Source organism: Elgaria multicarinata, chromosome 4, assembly GCF_023053635.1.
Source record: "Elgaria multicarinata webbii isolate HBS135686 ecotype San Diego chromosome 4, rElgMul1.1.pri, whole genome shotgun sequence".
Taxonomy (NCBI): domain Eukaryota; kingdom Metazoa; phylum Chordata; class Lepidosauria; order Squamata; family Anguidae; genus Elgaria; species Elgaria multicarinata.
The window spans coordinates 73,722,777-73,743,163 of record NC_086174.1 but is presented as its reverse complement, the minus strand read 5'-3'; the positions used below and the strand labels follow the sequence as shown (position 1 = coordinate 73,743,163).

At 39.2% G+C, this 20,387-nt stretch overlaps 1 protein-coding gene across 2 annotated transcripts in view; it reads left to right on the top strand.

The window, feature by feature from the left end:
• The window catches only part of TAB2 (TGF-beta activated kinase 1 (MAP3K7) binding protein 2), a 66,006-nt gene extending 53,101 nt beyond the window's left edge, over positions 1–12,905 (top strand). The window contains exons 3-7 of one of the 2 annotated variants that reach the window (XM_063124549.1): positions 612–2,115; positions 8,790–8,950; positions 9,546–9,639; positions 10,299–10,379; positions 10,833–12,905. In XM_063124549.1, the coding sequence (XP_062980619.1) occupies positions 612–2,115; positions 8,790–8,950; positions 9,546–9,639; positions 10,299–10,379; positions 10,833–10,978 (1,986 nt within the window). In that variant the 3' untranslated portion in view covers positions 10,979–12,905. Of the gene's footprint in view, positions 1–611; positions 2,116–8,789; positions 8,951–9,545; positions 9,640–10,298; positions 10,380–10,829 lie in introns of both variants that reach the window. The other variant, XM_063124548.1, reaches the window with a different exon arrangement.
• The last annotated feature ends 7,482 nt before the right edge of the window (positions 12,906–20,387 follow it).

Genomic DNA, 20,387 nt, shown 5'->3' with positions numbered 1-20,387 from the left:
AAGGACGGCAATTATTGGCCATCAAGAACATATGTCCTGTGGCATGCATCATCTGAGCCAAATATACCCATTCTATAATGACAAGGGATTACCACCACCTACTTCCAACTAATCTCAGCTAAATTACTAGTATATATATTAGCAACATGTCCTACCTGCCTGAGTCTATGCCATATCCATCTCCTTCCATTCTTTAATATTCCCCATCTCTCAGACTGCAGCCACCCGTGTTCCTGCTATCAAATAATGTTTCTCAGATATTAACATTCATTGTTTGGGATTAGCTTGTTAATTAACAATTTAAGCAACAATAATAGAAGTCATTAAAGCAGGGGGGTGAAATAATTAACTCTTTGTCATGTATTAACTTCATAGCTCTCTGACTTATTAGATCTAGACTCGTTAACTTTAACTCCAACCAGCAAAATGGAAACTACTTTTAATTTTGTTTAGTATTTTCCCCCTTTCCCCTGTTTTTTCCTTCCTTTTGTTTTGCCTGTCGTCATAGAGTGCCATATTTCTGAAAGACAATATTTTATTAAGTTCTTGAATTAAGTGTGATGAAACCGTTTAACTTCTATTAATACTGGTTTTGTTTAAATTTCTTATAGAATAATAACAACTTGGATGCCTGTTGTGCAGTTCTCTCTAAGGAGAGTACAAAATATCTCTACGGTGAAGGAGACATTGGTTTTTCAGATGATTCTGGGATTCCCAGTCTGCGAAATCACATGACATCCCTTAATTTGGATTTGCAGTCACAGAATGTGATTCTCCATGGAAGAGAAGGAAGTAGAATGAATGGAAGTAGGACTTTAGCTCATAGCATTAGTGATGGACACCTTCAAAGCAGCCAGTCCAACAGCGAACTGTTTCATCAGGAACCACAATCAGCTCCAGTCCAAGTTCCACAGGGATTCTTTGGCATATCTAATACTATTAGTACTTCTAATCCAGGACAGCATTTTGGATTTCATTTGGGGAGCAAAGGAGCATCTAGTTTGGCTCAGCAAACACCTAGATTCAATCCTATTATGGTAACATTAGCCCCAAATATTCAACCTGGTCGGAATACTCCTACATCTTTGCACATACATGGTGTACCTCCAATAAACAGTCCACAAGGCAATTCTATCTATATTAGACCTTACATTACCAATCCATGTGGTACAGCTCGCCAAAGTCAGCAAAATCCAGGCTGGACGTCTCAGTTTAATCCTATGCATTCTCAACAAAACTACCAGCCTTCACATTCGAATCCCTGGACAACTATTCCCACCACCAGTTCCTCGCCACATACCTCATCACAACAATCAACGCAGCCAAACCAGCAAGGTCATCAGACTTCCCACGTCTATATGCCTATAAGTTCTCCTACTACTCCACAAGCACCTACAGTTCATTCATCTGGTAACTCACAATCTTCCTCCACCCAGAGCCAATACAATATTCAAAATATCTCAACAGGACCTCGTAAAAACCAAATTGAAATAAAACTTGAACCACCACAAAGAAACAATTCTTCAAAATTGCGCTCAACTGGCCCTCGCTCATCCTCAAATTCCTCATCCACCAACAGCCAGACTTTAAGTAGAAATCAACCTACTGTTTACATAGCTGCCAGTCCCCCAAATACTGATGAAATAATCGCACGAAGTCAGCCTAAGGTCTACATTTCAGCCAATGCTTCGACAGGAGATGAACAGCTTATACGGAATCAGCCCACATTGTTCATATCAACAAATCCGGGAGTTACTGCCACATCTAGGAATATGTCTGGTCAAGTAAGCATGGGACCTGCATTTATTCACCACCATCCTCCCAAGAGCAGAGCAGTGGGCAGCAATGCCACTGCCACTTCTCCCCGAGTGGTGGTAACACAGCCTAACACAAAATATACTTTTAAAATTACTGTTTCTCCAAATAAACCCCCAGCAGTTTCACCTGGTGTGGTGTCCCCAACTTTTGAACCTACAAATCTTCTAAACCTTCCTGATCACTTTGCAGAAACGGAAGGTATCCAACACCTTACTGACCCTGTTTTAGCACATGTCGATAGGATTAGTGAAGCTCGAAAACTGAGTATGGGATCTGATGATGCTGCCTATACACAAGGTAATACTTTTATGTAAGTTGTAGAGAACTCTGCATTGTTGTCTTGATCCATTAATTTTGATTTGGGCTTTTTATAAGCCATCTTTCAAAATGCACACTTTCTCAAGACGATGTAGAATAAATGATGAAAATAATTTAAGAAACAAGTTATTGTATTAAGGTTAATATAAGTATGCCACTTCCTAGAACTCTGAAAAGCCTTCTGAATCAATATTGTCTTCCGGTTGACATGTTAAACGTCGTACTGCCAGAGTCAGCATGGGCAGCGATGATTTTAAGTAGGACTAACATTGGATACAACCCTGTATGTTAAATTAGCCAGTTTGGAGAAATTACTTTGTTCATAATTGTGGAATAGTGATGGCTTCTAGGCTTCTTTCATTTTAAGCAGAGGGTATGTCAATTTGGAGAATAAATCATTCACAGGCACATCTTTAAGAGTTTATTTATAGTTGAAGAAAATTTGATTTTGAAAACTAATGTAATGTAGGGTTTTACAATAGTATGTGTTAAGATTACATGTTGCTTTTGTAAACAAATATTAAGGTGTTTATACCAAAGAGGTTAACAAATTTCACTGAACTGAAATTAAAACCAATGATTCACCTGGGTTGACAAGGACATATCCTGCCACTACAATAGTTAAAGACTGGGTTCAGACGGGTTATTTAACCCGTCATGGGTTATAGTGTGTGTGGTGGATGGGATTTTTAGTTTGCCAAAATAATCCAGGCAAATAACCAACAATGTGCAGAGTAGGTTAAAGACTTCAGAAACTAATAGAAGATCATTACTTTTAACACTCTGGAAATTATTTTGTAGGGGTTAGATTAGAATTCTTCCAAGAGGATAATGGTGGCATTAGAATCCTAGTGTGAAGATCTGTAAAGAACACAGAGGTTGGGAGAGTAGGGGAAAACTTACAGTTATGATAAGCTCAAGTACTATACATTTGTTTTAGCATAAAACTTAAATGCATGAAATAACCATGCAAGGTATCAGTTAAGAACCCTATTCAACTTCCAAGCTGACTCTGGGGCTGTTCACATGTAATAACAACCCATCAGTTTGAAAACTAATAGGATGTTGTTATGTGTGAACCAGGTCAAGTATCTTGATGTATCATTAAATGTTTACACTGGTAAATTCATTTCAGACCCACAGCAAGCTTCACTGATGTGAAAGTATGTTTCTGCTATTATATTAACCTTGATTCTAATGAGTACCCTATATTGCTGCTTGGGTATTGACTTTGATTATTTATTTACTCACATTTGTCATTTCTTAGAAATTGAAGAAGTGACAGCTTAGAAACTGAAATGTGACCATGGTCCATTTTATACAAATGGATCATATAAAAGAGTTGTTTTGGCATACAAGTGTATTTATGCAAAATGAAAGGAATGTTTGTTTTTTGAAAGCTGCTTTTCAGTGCACATAATGGCAGCAAATTATGTGTTAATGAATTAGCTCATGATTTACCACAGTGCATACCAAGCGCATTCCACAACCAGTTTGAATATTCAACTCCTGATCATGGGTTGCTACATTACATCCAAACCCGGACTCTATATGTTACTTGTGGGTTGAGCAATACACAGTTAACATACAATTACTAGTTAGGTGATCAGGTTTGTTTAACATTGTGTAGTGACCCCCAGTCAGCCTGATCCAAGGGTTGAATATTCAAAAAGTCTGCAGAACACACTCGGTATATCCATTTATGTCTAATATAAAGGGGAGCAACAATTTACACAACGTTTCTAATGGATTTGCTATCATTGTTGTTGTTGTTTTTTAAAAAAACGACCTGTTTTTAGTAGGTCAGGTTATACATTAAGTGTCCTAGTACTTGCATATTCATAGCCTTCTTTTTAAGGTTTGAAAGCCATGAGAACACATTTTAAAACCATGTTGTGATCTTTATTTGTTTATTCAAATAACGAAGCAGAGTTGGGGAATGTGCTGGTTGTGGAGAACTGCTAAGATCACCTGAATGGCTCTGTGGCTGGCATTTTCACTGTGGTAGTATAGATATATGTCCTCAACTTGTCTGTATTGCCTCAAAGAAGTGAGGATCTGGACATATTGTTAACTTGCATGTTTGATACTTTTATCCTTATGGATCAAAGTGTGACCAGGCATTTCTTTATTGTACTTGCCCTTGTAAGCCCAGTGACACAAGTCACTAATCTTCTCATTTCATTGTGGGATAAGAGGCTGAGAGTGCTCCTAGGCCAAGATTACAATCCAGTATCACAGTTAAAATATACTTTGAAACCAGGTTAATCCAAAGCTTTCCTACTATACCATGCTCACAAGACACTTATTTATTTATTATTTATTTATTAAAAAAATAATAGTAGTTAGTATTCTATTTTTGGGTAGAATATTAACTAGTTTCTTTAACTTCAGTTTAAAGCAGAAGTAGGCAAAGTGTAAATTGTTGCTCCCTTCCAGATGTTTTAGATTACAATTCCCAGAATCCCTGACCACTGATCATGGTGGCTGAGGCTTCTGGGATATGTCCTCCAGATGTTTTGGACACTAGATGCCCTAGCCCTGATTTAAAGGCACTAACCTAACACCATTGGGAATTGTCAGTGCTGTGTATTTTCTTCAGAAACCTGAAGACTTAACTTGATAATACCGTTGTCTGAGGGCCCTGATGCCTAAGATGTTAGAGGTAGGGATTTCTTAAAGATTACAACAGAGGGCAGCCTATTTATAGAAGATCTTCTGAAGCCTTAAGCAAATGTACTGACTGCATTAAATCAGTCTTTTCAGTGTAACTTTGGGAGCTCAACATGATTTAATGGGATTTCATCTATAGTGCAGATTGCAGCTTTTGCATGTGTTGAATACAGGCAGGTGTGACAGCTGGCAAATATCTTCACATTTCTTGAGGCTTAGAAAACATCTTCAGATTTACCGATGACAGTTGATATACTCTGTCAGTTTCAGATTACTTGTTAATAAGAAACAGATGCTCAAAGTGGTAGAAAAGTGCAATGTGATGGTATGAGTTTCCAGCAAAAGCAACAACAAAAGGTTTATATTTGAAACTGCATCTATTCTGTAAAATTATTTTCAAGTGTATTTCCTGGGAAAGAACAGTGAGTACACTGATTTCAGTATATTAAAGAAGCTTAGAGAAGATAAAGAGCACACTAATTGTCTCCCATTCGTAGCAATGATTTAAGTAATTATTCTGACTATTCAGGGTACATCCTCCATTTTGTTGAGGATCACAATGATTGGAGGTTGTTTTATAAGCTACAAATGCATTGCTGAATCAACAGTGAGATTCCACTTCCCTGTTTCTCTGAATTGTTCTCCTCACTTATTATCTCATAGAAGTCAGCTATAAAGAAATCTGTAGCTGAGTTAAGATTAGACTTCCACAAATTCTGGCAGATCAGCTCATGGCTGCTAGCCTCGCCTCCCCCTGACCCCCCTTGTGATTCAAGGCGAGGGCGGAGCCTTCTTTAACGCAACAAGAATTTTTGAATGCCTCCAAAGCTCAGCATGGCTTCACTCAAACCAGGAAAGGGATGAGGTTCATTCATACAATTGCACTGAGTTCTGAAGGCATGCAAGTAGCACACTGCTTGCTGCTTCTAAGTGCCTCTGAAATCCAGAGGCACTTAGAACCTGTACGTAGCTTGGTGGTAGAGCACATGTTTTGCAAGCAGAAGGTCCCAGGTTCAATCCCTGGCTTCTCCAGATACAGCAAGGAAAGAATCCTGTCTGAAACCCTGGAGAGCTGCTGCCAGTCAGTGTTGGCAGTACTGGGCTAGATGGACCCATGGTCTGACTCAGTATAAGGCAGCTTCCTATGTTCCTGGCTTATCTTGCTGTGCTCATCAGATATATGGCTGCTACTAGCAATCAGGTGAGTCCCTTTGTGGACCTCTCACTCTTACTTCTTGAAAAGAGGGGGAGAAATGGGTTGCCATTTCCTTCCTGAATGGTATTGGTAATATATTGGTAACGCAATGGTGAGGATGCAAAATGCAACTTAAACTCACGCAAGGAACTTTTGCTGGGTCTGTGGAATTCATGGCATTTGTTCCTTTGAACAATACATACTTCAAATTGCTTTTGAAACTCCCCCTCTCCTTAACAGGAGGATCTTATGAAGGATTATTCTGCAATAGTGTTTTTTCTGGCAAGGAATCTGGCATTTTAAGAATATATGCTTTTATTTCAAGGGGTAATACACAAGTTAGTAGTCCTCATAGTTGGGAGCAGGTAGGTACCTGCACATTTCCTTATTCTCTGCAATTGTGGCCGTAATGACCATGGAGCCGGAGGGACTGCTCACACAATATGCTAACACACACTCAGTGGTTAAGTGTGGGTTATTTGTTGAATTCAGCCAGGGTGGCTTGTTAACCATGCAGTGTGGCTTATTTTCTCAAACAAGCCACTTTGAGAACACATGGTTTGTTGGGTACTTCAGAGTGGTTAACAAGCCACACTGCATGGTTAACAAACCATCTTGGCTGCATTCGGACAATACGATAACTCACCCTGCGGAAAACGTGCTCTGTTAGTCAACCTGCTTAACAGAACCAGACCTGACATGGATCTAGATAAACCGTTCTTTTCAAGAGTGCCTGGAGTTGGGTGGCAACCACCTACTCTACCATGTTGTCTAGGAAGGGGGTATTATCATCTGGCCTGTAGTTGTTAACACATTATGGATCCATGTTATCAAAAATCTTGAGATGAACTTTGAAATCGTATTTCAAATAGATATAATCAAGTCTTAAAAACACACTCCCATCTCATTTTCAAGCTCTGTACACTTTCATGCATCTGTAAGAACAAGAACCTCTATTTAGTTAACAGTTGAGAGGGACAGAAATTCAGTGAGGGTTTATTAGTGGTACTAAAGTGCCTATATCAGTGTTCATACTACACAAAGCCTTAAGCAATGCACTTCCAATTTAAGATATTTAGATTAATGTTAGCATTGTTTAAATAAGCTGTGGAATTAAAAGCAATAAATTGTCTTCCTTAATGTAGATGTTTGTTTTATATGTGCCACTTAAAGAGAATGTACGGATCAAGAAGAAGTTTCTCGTAATGCTGTCTTTTTTCATACACATTTTGTGTCAGTTACTAATTATTTTGTGATCAGGTATTTGAGTTTAATACAGGTTGGGTTTCATTATTTTTGTTTTCCATATACCACACTGCATCACAATTTGTATACTAATGATTCAGAGCTCTAACATAGGAAGTAGTCAGGATGTGCTAAATATACCATAAATCTCTATATCAGCTGTATGTAACATCAGAAGATTCTAGCTAGATTCTATGCAGCTGCAATCTCTAGGTGACAACGTGTTCAGCCATAAGTCATAATTGAGTTTGCATTTTACCAAGCATATCTGTTGGTACCCTAATTTACTATTCAACATGATTCTATATCCAAAATAAAATTGGTCAGTATTATTTTTACAATATATAATTATCATCTGAAATCATTAACATCTGAGTATTAGCTGTAGGTTGTTGGGTTTTTTTAAAAAAAAATCTTGGTTTGGTTTAACTTAAAAAAGCAATATAATAACACCCTAATTAGTTTAAATCCAATTCATTTTGAATTCCTTAAAAATTGGTCTTCTCTTTTTATATTTCATAAAATTACACCTTCAGTTCTCTAGATCAGTGAAGAGTTGCAAGTTTGTACTTCAGAATTCCAGTTTTCTGTTGAGCTTCAAGAGGTTAACACAGAATGAATATTGCGCTTAAACAGGATGTGGTTCTCAAAAGTGTCAGCCCAGGCTTGGACTCTTGGTTTAAAGCAGAGTCAGCTTAAATTTAAATAGCAATATTTCTTTGATAATAATTTAACATGGTTTCAAAAAATCATTTTAGTTCTACATCTGTTCCACCAAATAAAGGAGTTCGCTAAAATGTTAGGCTAAGAACCACATAAGAATTTTTATATATATATATGGTAAGAGAAAAACACTCTTTCACCTGCAAGGCCAATACTACCCTTGGCTGTGATCAACATTCTCAACATGCTGATGGGAAAGACTTTGAGGAACAATGCTTGAAATAAGTCTTTCCTGGTCTATTTTGATTGAGAGAGTTTTGAATAGCGCCTGGGGCACGAGTAGCTGTGGAAGGTGGGATAGTTAAAGGGACATTGGGCCAAGGAAGACTAAATAAGCAATGAACTAAGAAACAATGCATTTTGCATAGGGAAATGCAGAAGTTTGAGAGGAAGGGACAGGAGATGAAGGAAGCAAGAGTGGTAGAGCCTCAATCAGAGGATAAGGATTAGATGGATTGTTCACTGGAAGGCAGAGTAGGAAAGTGGGAAGGCACAATAACTGTAAATCAGGAAGTTAATTAAAGAGGCAAAAGTAGGAATTGTTTAAATTCCACCTGTTTATTTTAAAACAACTAGCCAAATCTTTGATTGCCCATTTGTAATTATTATATGCACTTGGCTGTTATAGGCTGTCATACCAATTATTGCTCATGTGTTCCAAAGCAACTCTGTGGGACATACAATATTTATATCTTTCAAAGTAGCAAAATGGGAAATTCTCATGGAATTATTTATCTTATAACTACAGTATGTTAAATTAAATGATGCTGTGAAGAGAACACTAAACTGGTTAAAGTGGTTTTTTAATGTTCTTCAGCCTTACTAGTACATCAGAAAGCTAGAATGGAACGACTTCATCGAGAACTTGAGATTCAGAAGAAAAAGCTGGATAAACTAAAAACAGAAGTGAATGAAATGGAGAATAATCTAACACGAAGGCGGCTGAAAAGATCAAATTCTGCTTCCCAAATTCCTTCAGTAAGTCATAATTTCTGGAGGCTTTAAAAGTGAACATAGTTAACATAGTTCTTCAGTGCAGAAATAGTATTATGATGAAAAGTAGAATATGTTTTGCTTACCAAGTACTATGTATACACTGGGGTTCTTAGAACAGTGAGAATAGTTAGAAAACCAAATCATACCGTACATTTTCAGTTATTTCTTCTCAAGATATCATAGGCAAGTACCATCTTTGGCATTGTCAAGTGTATTCATTTGAATGTTCTTAGGTAACACCTAGAATTCCTTTATGGTCTAAAAGAGAGGCAACAATTTTTTTCCAAGAACTTATATTTTTCTACGGCTTCCAACTAGGAAAAGTTAATGCTGATTTCTATGTATCAGGTGGTAGTTTTGTGGACAATAGTAGTAATTAGCCTAAATCCCAACTGTTTCATTAGTCTTCAGCAGGCACCTTATGTGAATAAACAGCTTGCTCTCATGCCTGAAGGGATTAATAATAATTATTATTATCTTGACATAAGCGTATGCCCTCATCAACCTATAACTAAGATTTGTTGTCCTACACATTAAATTAGTAATCTAACACGCAGCATTGTTCTGTGTTTTTCAGCTTGAAGAAATGCAACAGTTAAGAAGTTCTAACAGACAGCTTCAGATAGACATAGATTGCCTAACCAAAGAGATTGATCTATTTCAAGCAAGAGGTACTGTACCATCAGTATGAATAATCTTTTTCCCTATTCAGTTAAGTCACTTTGAGGATTTGAGAATTATAGAGTACGAATGTAGAGTGTGATGGTTAATTTGTTAACATTTTATTGAGCATTTTCATAATAAGAAAAAAGCCCAAACCATTCCCTCAACTTTTGTGGGGATGTACATTTCCTTTGTCCCTATTGATTTGGGATGCTTTGTTTGTAAAAGATCAAGTCTTAAGTATATGTGGGTAAGGAAGAAACTAAACTGAGAACTAAAAGAAACTTAAATAAAAAATGTGAATGCTGTCCTACTCTAATGTGACTAACTACACAGCGCTTTAGGGCAGGGTTATACATGTGAAGATGTCTTGCTAAAATGCCTCTAGTTGGAAACAATGTTGTGGCTGTCCATTGCCAGGGAACCTGTCCCATCAAAAGGGAAACTATGTGAATTAAAATGCCCTTTCTCCTTGAAGCATCTTAAGAATTGGGAGGGGGAAATGCATTTTAATGTTACTCTTCCCTCACCACCCCAAAAGCCGCAAGAATTTTGTAATAGAGAAGGTGGTAAGGTAGTTATGCAAAATTGTCTTGTTTCCCCACTCCAAATACAACTTTTGTACTAACTTTTTCTTTCCTTGTGCTGTGTGTTTCTTTTTTTCCAGGACCACATTTTAATCCCAGTGCCATTCATAATTTTTATGACAATATTGGATTTGTAGGTCCTGTGCCACCAAAGCCCAAAGGTACTACTGGATTTTTTTCTCTCCAATTTAACTTATCTCTGGAATCAAAACACATCATTGAACCCATTTACTGTCAGTCCTTCACAAAGTTATCAGAGGTCTGTAGCATACAAGTAATGAGGTCACTGTATCCATTTACTGTGTTTGTTTGTTCTCCGTCTTCTCTGTCACTCTCACGAGGGAGTTGTGTCCTTTGTACATTCTGAATCACTTGATTTTTGCTCATTTTTAAATACATTGATTGAGGGATTGTTTAGATTAAACCATAGTGAAGAGGGTCGCTATTGAAAGGTGGGCTGAAATTTTAAAATCAAAACAGTAGAAAAATTCAGCATACCCCACAGTTCCAGCATTTAATGCCCAATGTTGCTACATACGAAGTGAGGAAGGAGAGCACAGAAGTCAGTCTCTTCTGCTGTTTGTATTTAATCATTGTCCTTTCTACCCCAGCAGATCAAAGGTCCATTGTCAAAACACCAAAAACTGTACCGGATACAGAAGAAGATGAGGGAGCTCAGTGGAGTTGTACTGCTTGTACTTTTTTAAATCACCCAGCCTTAAACCGTTGTGAACAGTGTGAAATGCCCAGGCATTTCTGAGCCAGGGAGGCTCTCTTATCTTCTGTAAATCCAACCTTTGACTATTGTGTCATTTCCTTGGGATAAATAATCATTTACGCATAGGATTTTGTAAAATTGAATGTGTGACAAGTTTTATTACTAATGTTAAATGTCATGCTTCAGAGATAATACCTCAGTGTTGTGCTGCAGGCAGCTGAAATTCATCAGCTGGAAGGTAATCTCCTGAAAGACTTGGTTGCCAGCTGCCTGAATCATGTACAGTATTACCAGAACCCTAGTAAAAATAACTCTTACCATGTTCAGTGCTTGGGTGTTCCCCAACTGCCTTTCTCCACAAATGTCACTACTGAATTTTGACAGGGGAAGGAATTAGATCGATAGCCTTTTTTGTTCATAAAGCTTTCAGTGAAACACTACATTCACCGAGGAAATGGAAAGGAACAAATTGAAAGTGTGTTAAACTGTTTGCTGCCACGTAGGGCTCGTGGATTGTAGAAGAACTTCTCAAATTAGTGGTACTCTTCACCTTGTCTTCCTGGAAAACACCTCTGCTCTGTGAAGACACAAATCAGTACAATCGTCTAAAGATGAAAAAGAAAACTGCATGCTTTGTCTGTACAATACTCACAGTGAAATGCCCCCGAAGCTTTTCCTACTGTACATAGCTCTAGAGCCTGCTTTAAGTGACTTACTTTTCTTCACCTTTTATTATTTCTTGTACTTCTTAATGTATAGTGTAATAGTCTTTGTTAACTTTCTTTTTCCTTTTGATTACGCACGATCATGACCCCTTTTTTAACGCTTTGATCTGAGAGAAGCAGTGCCTTAAAATAAGAGCATTATTGATAAACAATGCACAAAATAGCTCTCCACTGTCTATTCTGTACGTTGCTCTTGTAAATGCTGGTAATCTGTGAAGACCTGCAGATGCAGCATTGTAAAATGCATGAAATGTTTGAGTTTATGCATATAGTTCACTCTGTACACTGATTTTTACGGTGGGTGACACAGCATAATATTTTGTCTGACACAAGAAAAACAAAATTAAAATACGTTCAACCCACCAACATATCAGCATCTGAATGCTCGCATCATTTGAAAACCCTTCAAGAGGTAATTACTGCGGAAGTACATACAGTGCACAACAGTAGCAGTGGCATAACATATCAATGCTGTCAATAACTTGGCAGCCTGTTTCTAAACCTGATTTGGTGGAGAACAGTAAAAAGGAGAACAAACTGAAATACAGGCAGGAAGAGAGAAACCAAGCAGACTTGAACACTGAAGTACCAAGCATCTCTTTATTTTCATAGGCCACTTTGTTTAAAGAAAAACATTCAGGTGGTCAAGAACACGCATAACCGAAACCAATAATATAGTTTAATTTTTTATATGTTCTCTTGCATACTGCAAAATAAAGTAGCATCTTTTAGGATGAAGCAAGAGGCAGTGCATAACAGCGCAATCCTACGCATATCTACTCAGAAATAAGTCCCATTGCCTTCAGTGGGGCTTATTCCTATGTAGGTGGGAATAAGATTGCAGCTTTAATGTAGCAAGAGACAAATGTAGACTGTCACCCACTGTAAATATAAATGCCAGTGGACATTTCTAACAGGAATTTTACAAGTGATCTATGTGAATACACCAAGGCCTTTGTTTTAAAAACTATGCATTTTTTTAAAAAAATGTGGGAATTAAATGACCCAAGTAATTAGACAGTAGACGCAAAGTACTTGCATTGAATGCATTATGTTTATAAAAAAAGAAGTGTTTTTCAGCTTCATCTGCAGTTCTATGTGAAGATTGACAAATCAATTTTTACCTGTTTTATTAATAAAACCTAATTTGGATATCTTGAGTTGATGGTTTTGTGATTTAGCTGGGTAAACTGTCTTTGTAACAGATAAGTTATTTATAAAAAATTAAAAAAAAAATATTGTAACACGTGGATTTGTCTCTTTTTAACTTTGTAGCCACTATACATTCAGCCATATTATAATGGAAGAATGTAAACTGACTGATCTTGTCTATGTTCCAACCTTTTGTGGACATAGTGAGTTTTGGGGTAGGCGTTAGACCTGCTTCTGAGAGGAGGAATGCATAGACAATTCAGGGAGAACAATCCTATGCCCCCTAGACAGCATCTGGAGGGACATAGGATTGTTTGGTTTCTGGGATCCGAATCTCAGAGTCCCAGAAATTGTGCTCCCCTCCCATTCCCCCTTGTAGCCAGCATGGTTCTCTGCACACCGGTTCTGTCTTTGTGCTCAGAAACAGAGCACAGAGACAGGGAAAAGTGGATGGTCCCTGGGGCTGGGGAGGAGACTGGGGAAGCTGCATTATGCAGCTTCCTGTGTGCGGCCCAGCCTCCTTCCCTCCCATTTGGAAGCCTCATAGCTAGATGGGCAAAATCACCCATCTAGCGAAAATACAAATTTGCCAGAGCATGGAGGTGAGGATCTCTTCCGTGCTCCATCCACCCTGCATTGGATACTCACCAGCCTCCAACTTCAAGGCTGCCGACTATCTCACTGAGATAGTTACTGCTTTTCCTCAAAGAAATTATTTTGCCCATTTTTTTATACAGCTGCCTTTCCCAACCAGGGGCCCTCCAAATATTTTGAATGACAACTCCTAGCATTCCTGATTGTAGCTGGGCTGATTGGAGTTGAAGGCCAAAACATCACGAGAGCACCAGGTTGGAGAAGGCTGTTATACAGCAATCGACTAAGGTAGTAGTCACCTTTCCTGTAGATATTGCAGAAATATTAGTTAAGTGTCTTATTTGAAATTGCCATTGAAGCTAATATGTGGTGTGATGCTGATTAATGCAGGGTCAGCTGTCAAAGGGCCCATAACATTCTGGAGGAACAGCTTGATTAAAGCCTGAACACAATAGATAAACTCATGCTTGTTTTGATTTCATTATCAGTTAATCCCAAGTGCTTTTAAAACAGGTAGCAATAAGATCTGCTGATACTAAAGTGTAATAACGACATGTGCTTTCTTCTGGCTCCATTCCAGGAGATCCATAGGAGCAAAACATTTCATTTTTATCTGTTAGCAGAAGCTGATGTGAAAAGGGAAAATAAGCCACTATCCTCACAGGAATCAGCATCACCTGAGGAGAGGAGGAGGAGGATGGTGGTGGTGGTGGTGGTGGTGGTAATTGTGAAAAAAGATCAGAATACATGACTACAGAACAAGTAGCTGCTTCATGGGGAATATGAGAAAACTCAGACCAATAATACTACTTCATATATTCCTACTATTGATGCAATGGAGGACGCTTTCCCGCTATTACAGTGGTGAGCAGCTTGTGGCCCTCCAGATGTTTTATCCTACAACTCCCATGATCACTAGCTAGCATAGCAATAGTTGAGGGACCATGCAAGTTGTAGGCCAGAACACCTGGAGTTAACCCACCCCTGCACTAGTAGGTAAAATGCTTCCAATCCAAATGGAAAGCAGTACTGCCCCAACATTAGATAGATTTCTAAAGGAATCTAGAACCTGTATTTGGGATTTAATGGCATGTCCTATAACTGCTGTTCTGATGTAGCCATTGCTGTGTGAGATTCCATTCAATCCATTACAGATCACTTTGGGAGGCATTCTGTTTGCTCTTCCACTGCAATTCCTCATATGCTCATGGTTATGAGTACTTTGTGGTACCAGAACCTTCAATAGATCATTGACATTGATGGCACTAAATACAATCTGTATTGGTTTTGGTGTTATATAATGGAATCTGAGTTGGGAAAGGCTCCAAAAAGTATCTAATAAATTGGTTTTGAACAGGCCCCAGACTGAAAGTGTAATCTAAAGTGGGTCATACCAATACTTATAGTAGATCCATTGAAATGAATGGGACTTAAGTTACATTGGATGCAACCCAAACCTTATTGAATTATTGGAATTATCAAGACAATTCAGTATAGCTTAGGCTTCTTTTGCTCATGCCTTGCAACATCAAGCTTCCACATATAAACTTTGCACTACTAGAGTGACACTAGGTGGTTTATTATGTGTACTGCACTTTATACTAGCTGATATACACAGCGTTGCTCGGGCACCCTAAAACATATGTCTACCAGGTAATCGTCTTAAAGTTGTAGGCCAGTGCTAGGCCTGTGAGTTAACTTTTAAACGAATTAAATTTGTTTCTTCTCTCTCTCTCTCTCTGTCCTCTGATGCATGGCCAGGGCTTCCTTGAAGCCACCGCCATGATTTTCCTTGTCTCCACAGAAAACGAAACTACAACTCCTGGCATGCCTTTCACTGCAGTGCCTGACTTGCCCAATGGGAGTCCTGCCACTGAGGCTCATGGGAAGTGAAGTCTGGCCGAGCCAGTCCACACCACATTGTGCTATCAGTGCCCATAGGTAGGCTGTGAGGAAGCCAGCCGATTGACTGACAGCTCAGTCATTGCCATTGGCAACAGGCCCAGAACCGCGCGCTCCTTCCCTCCTGTTCCCACTGGTGTCTAGCAACCAAGGCATCCAACCCCAGACACACTCTCTTCAGGCTCAGGATGGTGAGCCACTTCCAACTGATGGCTGCCAAAGCCCAATAAGTCTTCTGTTCTCCACCCACCCCCCAAAAAGGCGTGCTAAGAGTTGCCTCTCCTCCCTTCCTCTTAAGGGAGAAGGTTGCATGCATACTTCCCCCAGATTCTGAGAAAACTGCAACGTCAGGACTGGGGTGTCTTTGAGCATGTTAAGAGTCCAGCCTCTCAAAGTCACGCTGTTGTATCTAGTTATGATTTTAAAACCATGCACAGCAGGTGGGAGGAGGCACCATAAATGGGCACAGCCCATTTATGTGGGTTGTTTCCTTTTATGTGGAATTGGATTGACTACTCAAGACTGAATCTGGGTTGTGGAAGGCAGCAGCCACCCACCTGTGTACTCACAATGGCCACCAAAAGCTGGTAGGTCTAGCCTCCCACCCAAGGCATGCTGGGAGTTCCGCCCAAGGCATGGTGGAGTTGTAGGTGTAAGCCTAGGGGTTTTTTTTATTGAATTTGTTAAAAACACTTAAAATCCAAAATTTTGTGATTTTAGATTTTTCTGGTACATTGTACTGTGAGACCAGACCTATCAGCACGCCAAATTTCAAGTTTCTAACTCATCTGGAAGTGGGTAATCATTTCCAGATATACATCCCACACACATACTTTCCGCTTTATAGGAAGAGATTAAATCGCACACTGCTACTAGTTTCTTGCACAAAGTAGGCTTGTAACACCATTTCAATGGTATGTACACAAAATAGGCAACTAAATATATAGTATCAAATTACTTGTACTCTTGTTTTTCAATTCCAAACCTTCATTTATGACCTTCATCTCAGTGCTCTCACACCTGCAATGCATCATTGGATGTGGCAGAAAGAGATGTCGTGTTATGTTGTATATGTACCTTTTTATCTTCCTGCATCAGTACAACCTAAAAGGTGTTCATGTAGGGATCCAGTGTGGTGTAGTGATTAGAGTGTCTGATTGGAACTTGGGAGATCTGGGTTCTAATCCCCACTCAGCCATGAAGCTCACTGTGTGACTTTGGTTGAGTCTGACTCTTAGCCTAACCTACCTTACAGGCTCATTGTGATGATAATATGGAAAGGTCTAGGACCATGTAAGTCACCTTGGCTTCCTTGCAAAAGGAGAAAAGGCAGGATATAAATGTAATGATCATCATAATCTGCATCTGCTCAATTATTGAATGTTCAAACCTGTACAGCTGCAAACTCCTTGCACAGATGTACACTTTTACAATGGCCTGACTAGAGAGATTGGAGCAAGCAGGTAAGGCACAAGCACTATATCCAATTCTGTACTGTGCAGGTGGGCAACTTGTGGCCCAACAGATATTTTGGCCTACAACTCCCCTCAGCCCTAACCAGCATAGCCAATGATGAGAGATGATGGCCAAAACATCTGGACAGCCACAAGTTGCCCACACTTGCTGTATTGAATCTTGCAGGCATCTCTTCCAGTCCACAGTCCTCACAAGACAATGCTAGTGCATCGGGCTGCCAGTTCTCCAGTTCTCTGCCCTCTCTTTCTCATCCACACTCTTTCTCTTTGACCAACTTTGAAATTGTTTTGTTTAACTTTCACATGGAATTCACGAACTGGTTATTTGTTAGAAAATTAGCTATCCAATTCCATATGTCATATAATGTAATAGCTTAGTGAGTAAATGATTTTGTTCTTATCAAGACTGTATTTGCTTTACTGAAATAATATTTTTACTCATTTCTGTGCTTCTGTATTTAAATAATATTATCTCATCCTTAAATGACCTCCTGTGGGAAGCACACATTTCTCATCTGATGTCATTTCTGGTGCCAATAATTCTGTGTATTTTGGCAGTGCTACACTATGTCTTCCAAGTTCTCTTCCCCACTGCAATTTCTACTCTGCTACTTGTGTGGTAGTAATTTTATGGATCACAGTCTTCCATTTGTATTGAGTTTCCACACAGTAGCAGAGCTATCATTGCTCTTTCTGAAGCATCGGATATTAACAGTTCTCAGAAAAGTGAGTTGGGGAAAAGCACCTTTTAAACTTTTTCCCCCATCACAGATTTTGTTTTTGTCTTATTCTAGTTTCCTTACATGATGAATATTCCACCTCTGAAAACTCTAAAATTAAAATGCGAAATGCCCTAGTGCCTTGATCTAACTCTGGTTTCAATATTAGAAAATGGTATTAATACCTGTCTCGTTGTGCCAGAAGATGGATGGGAAGGCATATGTGCGGTAATGCACTTACTACATTTATCTCCCAGTTCCTTGCCCTCCCCACCTACAGTCTCATGGGCTATTAATTAAAGATTGACATACAATCCCTACGTGTGTGGGGAATCCATGGTGAACCATCCACCACTTCCAAAGCCCTGCCACATCACTCCATCAAGGGTAGGTAGTGTGGCAAAGCTTTCATTTTTAATTCTCCTGTGTTTTTTTCCTTTTTGTTTTGCAGAGTTTCCTATTGACAACAATGGGAGAGAAGTTCAGAATGCTAGCCTCGGGTTGGTGTAGTTAGGTAAGTCTGTTCTGGGGAATAAAGGGTATTTCGATATGGCGGGTTCAAGGCTGCCCCTGCTCTGCCTCCCGGAATGCCCAGGATTGGGTCCTATATCGTCAGCGGAAACACCATCTGTGGTACTCCTAGACCTGCAAAACTTTCCATGGCCTCCAGGGCAGATGTGGACCCCAGTGGCATCCTAACACATACACCCCTCAGCCATCTATACAAGGGGGCAAGGATTACTCTGTAAATTCGCTGAAATTGAAACCCTGGACATCACCAACTGTAGCAAGATCATGTTTGTCCGTGAGATTCCACAATTATTGCACCAGCCATAGTTAATAAAAAAAGAAAAAAAGTTTAGCGGAAAAACATTTGAGTGATGCATTTGAATCCCAGATGTTTGTTTTGTGATGTGATAAGTTTGGGCTGCCTGCTTTTTGTTTCTAGCCACGGGAAAGTTCTGTTTTCTGAAGGGCTTTATAACATAATAATGCTGTTGTTCTTTTATTGGTTGCTTTGTTTTGTTTTAAAATCCCTGCCACCCTCTACACATTTTGATGAAGATGTAGAGTATGAATCAATGAGAACTAGGCTTTTCTAATTGTAGCAGTGAATGATTTTGGTGTATGGGTATCATGGATAATCTAGCATTGCTATAAGTGGTTGATCCTGTGATACAGGGGGCTGGGGGTGGAAATGAGCTAGAAATGCCTCTGTGGGGAATCATCTAATTTTGAGGTGAGACTCTCAGCAATCCTGACATCCCATGAGAAATAGGGATCAGCAGTTCTACTTTAGTGTATATTTCTATACTGACTATTCAGATTATGTCTTCTCCCAGTAAGGTATAATCCATCCAGCGAGCATAAATTTGTAATCTGCCCATAGAACATCAGTTATTGAGGGGGTTAGAACTGAAATGAAATTAAGTGAATAAATAATAAAAGAGCTTCTCACCAGATTTTTAGTGCAAAACTACACATTACACTAGAGATATGTGACTACATATCTGTCTCTCTTTAAAGTTTTTGCAATAGACCTGTGGCTGCATGCCAGAATGTATTTAACAATGGAGGTGGGGGCAGTTTCCATTGGGGAAAGCAGCATTTGGGTAAAGGGTTAATCTCAACCTGCAGTTCCAATTTGGAATAACTCCTCCCTCTCTCAATCTCGCAGCTATTTGCAAAAAAAATAAAACAAATCGGGTTACTCTCACATGTCTCTGTCATGACTTGTTTTGTTTCCTGGATTATCTATTTTGACAAATAAGATACCTTGGGGGTGGGGGGTTATTTATTTGTATTTAATTTAAAAGATTTCTACTCAACCTTTCCACCAATTGCTCTTCAAGGTAGCATATGTATATAAATTGTTAAAGCCAAGAATGATATATAAATACAGGTTTAACACACAATATACAAAAGAAATTTATAATCAAAATGGCTAAATAGGCAGCAGCTAAAAAAAGAGAGGTTTTTTTTAATCCATCCAAAGCTTTGGAAGACAGGAGAGCTTCAGCCTGGTGCCTAAAACATAGCAGAGTTCAGGCACCAGGTGAATATGCATTTGGGGAGAATATTATTAGGGCACCTCCCAGAAAAGGACAGCAAAGAGTGGTATGATCAGTATGGAGGGTTCCAGTAAATATCTACCTGCCTCCCTATTCTGGACCAGTTGCAGTTTCTGAAGCTTTTCAGAGACAACCCAATGCATGATGTATTGCACTCATCTAACCTGGACATTACCAACGGTGGCAAGATCATGTTTGTCCAGGAGGTATGACAACTAGTGCACCAGCCAAAATTGGTAAAAGATAATTCAAACCACAGACACCAGTTGAGCATCCATATGCAGGGACTTCTTTGCCTCAATGCACATTTCTGTTGTTGTTGGTAAGCCGAAGTGTGAATGGCAGATGCACATTCCTAAGCTTGATGTGGATATGTACCAGGAAGCCTAGCTAGGCAGGGTTCCCTAGCATATGTCCCCAAGAGTTTGCCATCCACCTTTGCCGTGCATATCTTTCCCACACTAGTATAATACCAGTATAGCCCTTGGTAAACATAAATGCTTTATGTACCTCCAACACAGACAATAAAAGTCTGAAATAATGTTTCAGGGTTTGATAAAGGAGTAGCAAAGATTGGGGGGGGGCTTGAGAGAGGTTTATAGGAATTACACACATAATAAAATCAGAGCCTGTGAGCCTGTACAGACAACACGCTAAGCCATGGTTAGGCCGCTAACCCTTTTGCAGCAAATGGTTAGTGAACGTATTTAAATTGTGGTAGTGTAGCCACCATGGTTAGGAATGGTTCACACGACATGCTAAGCCATAATGTTTTGCTCAAAACACTTAACCACCATGTCATTTGAGCAGAG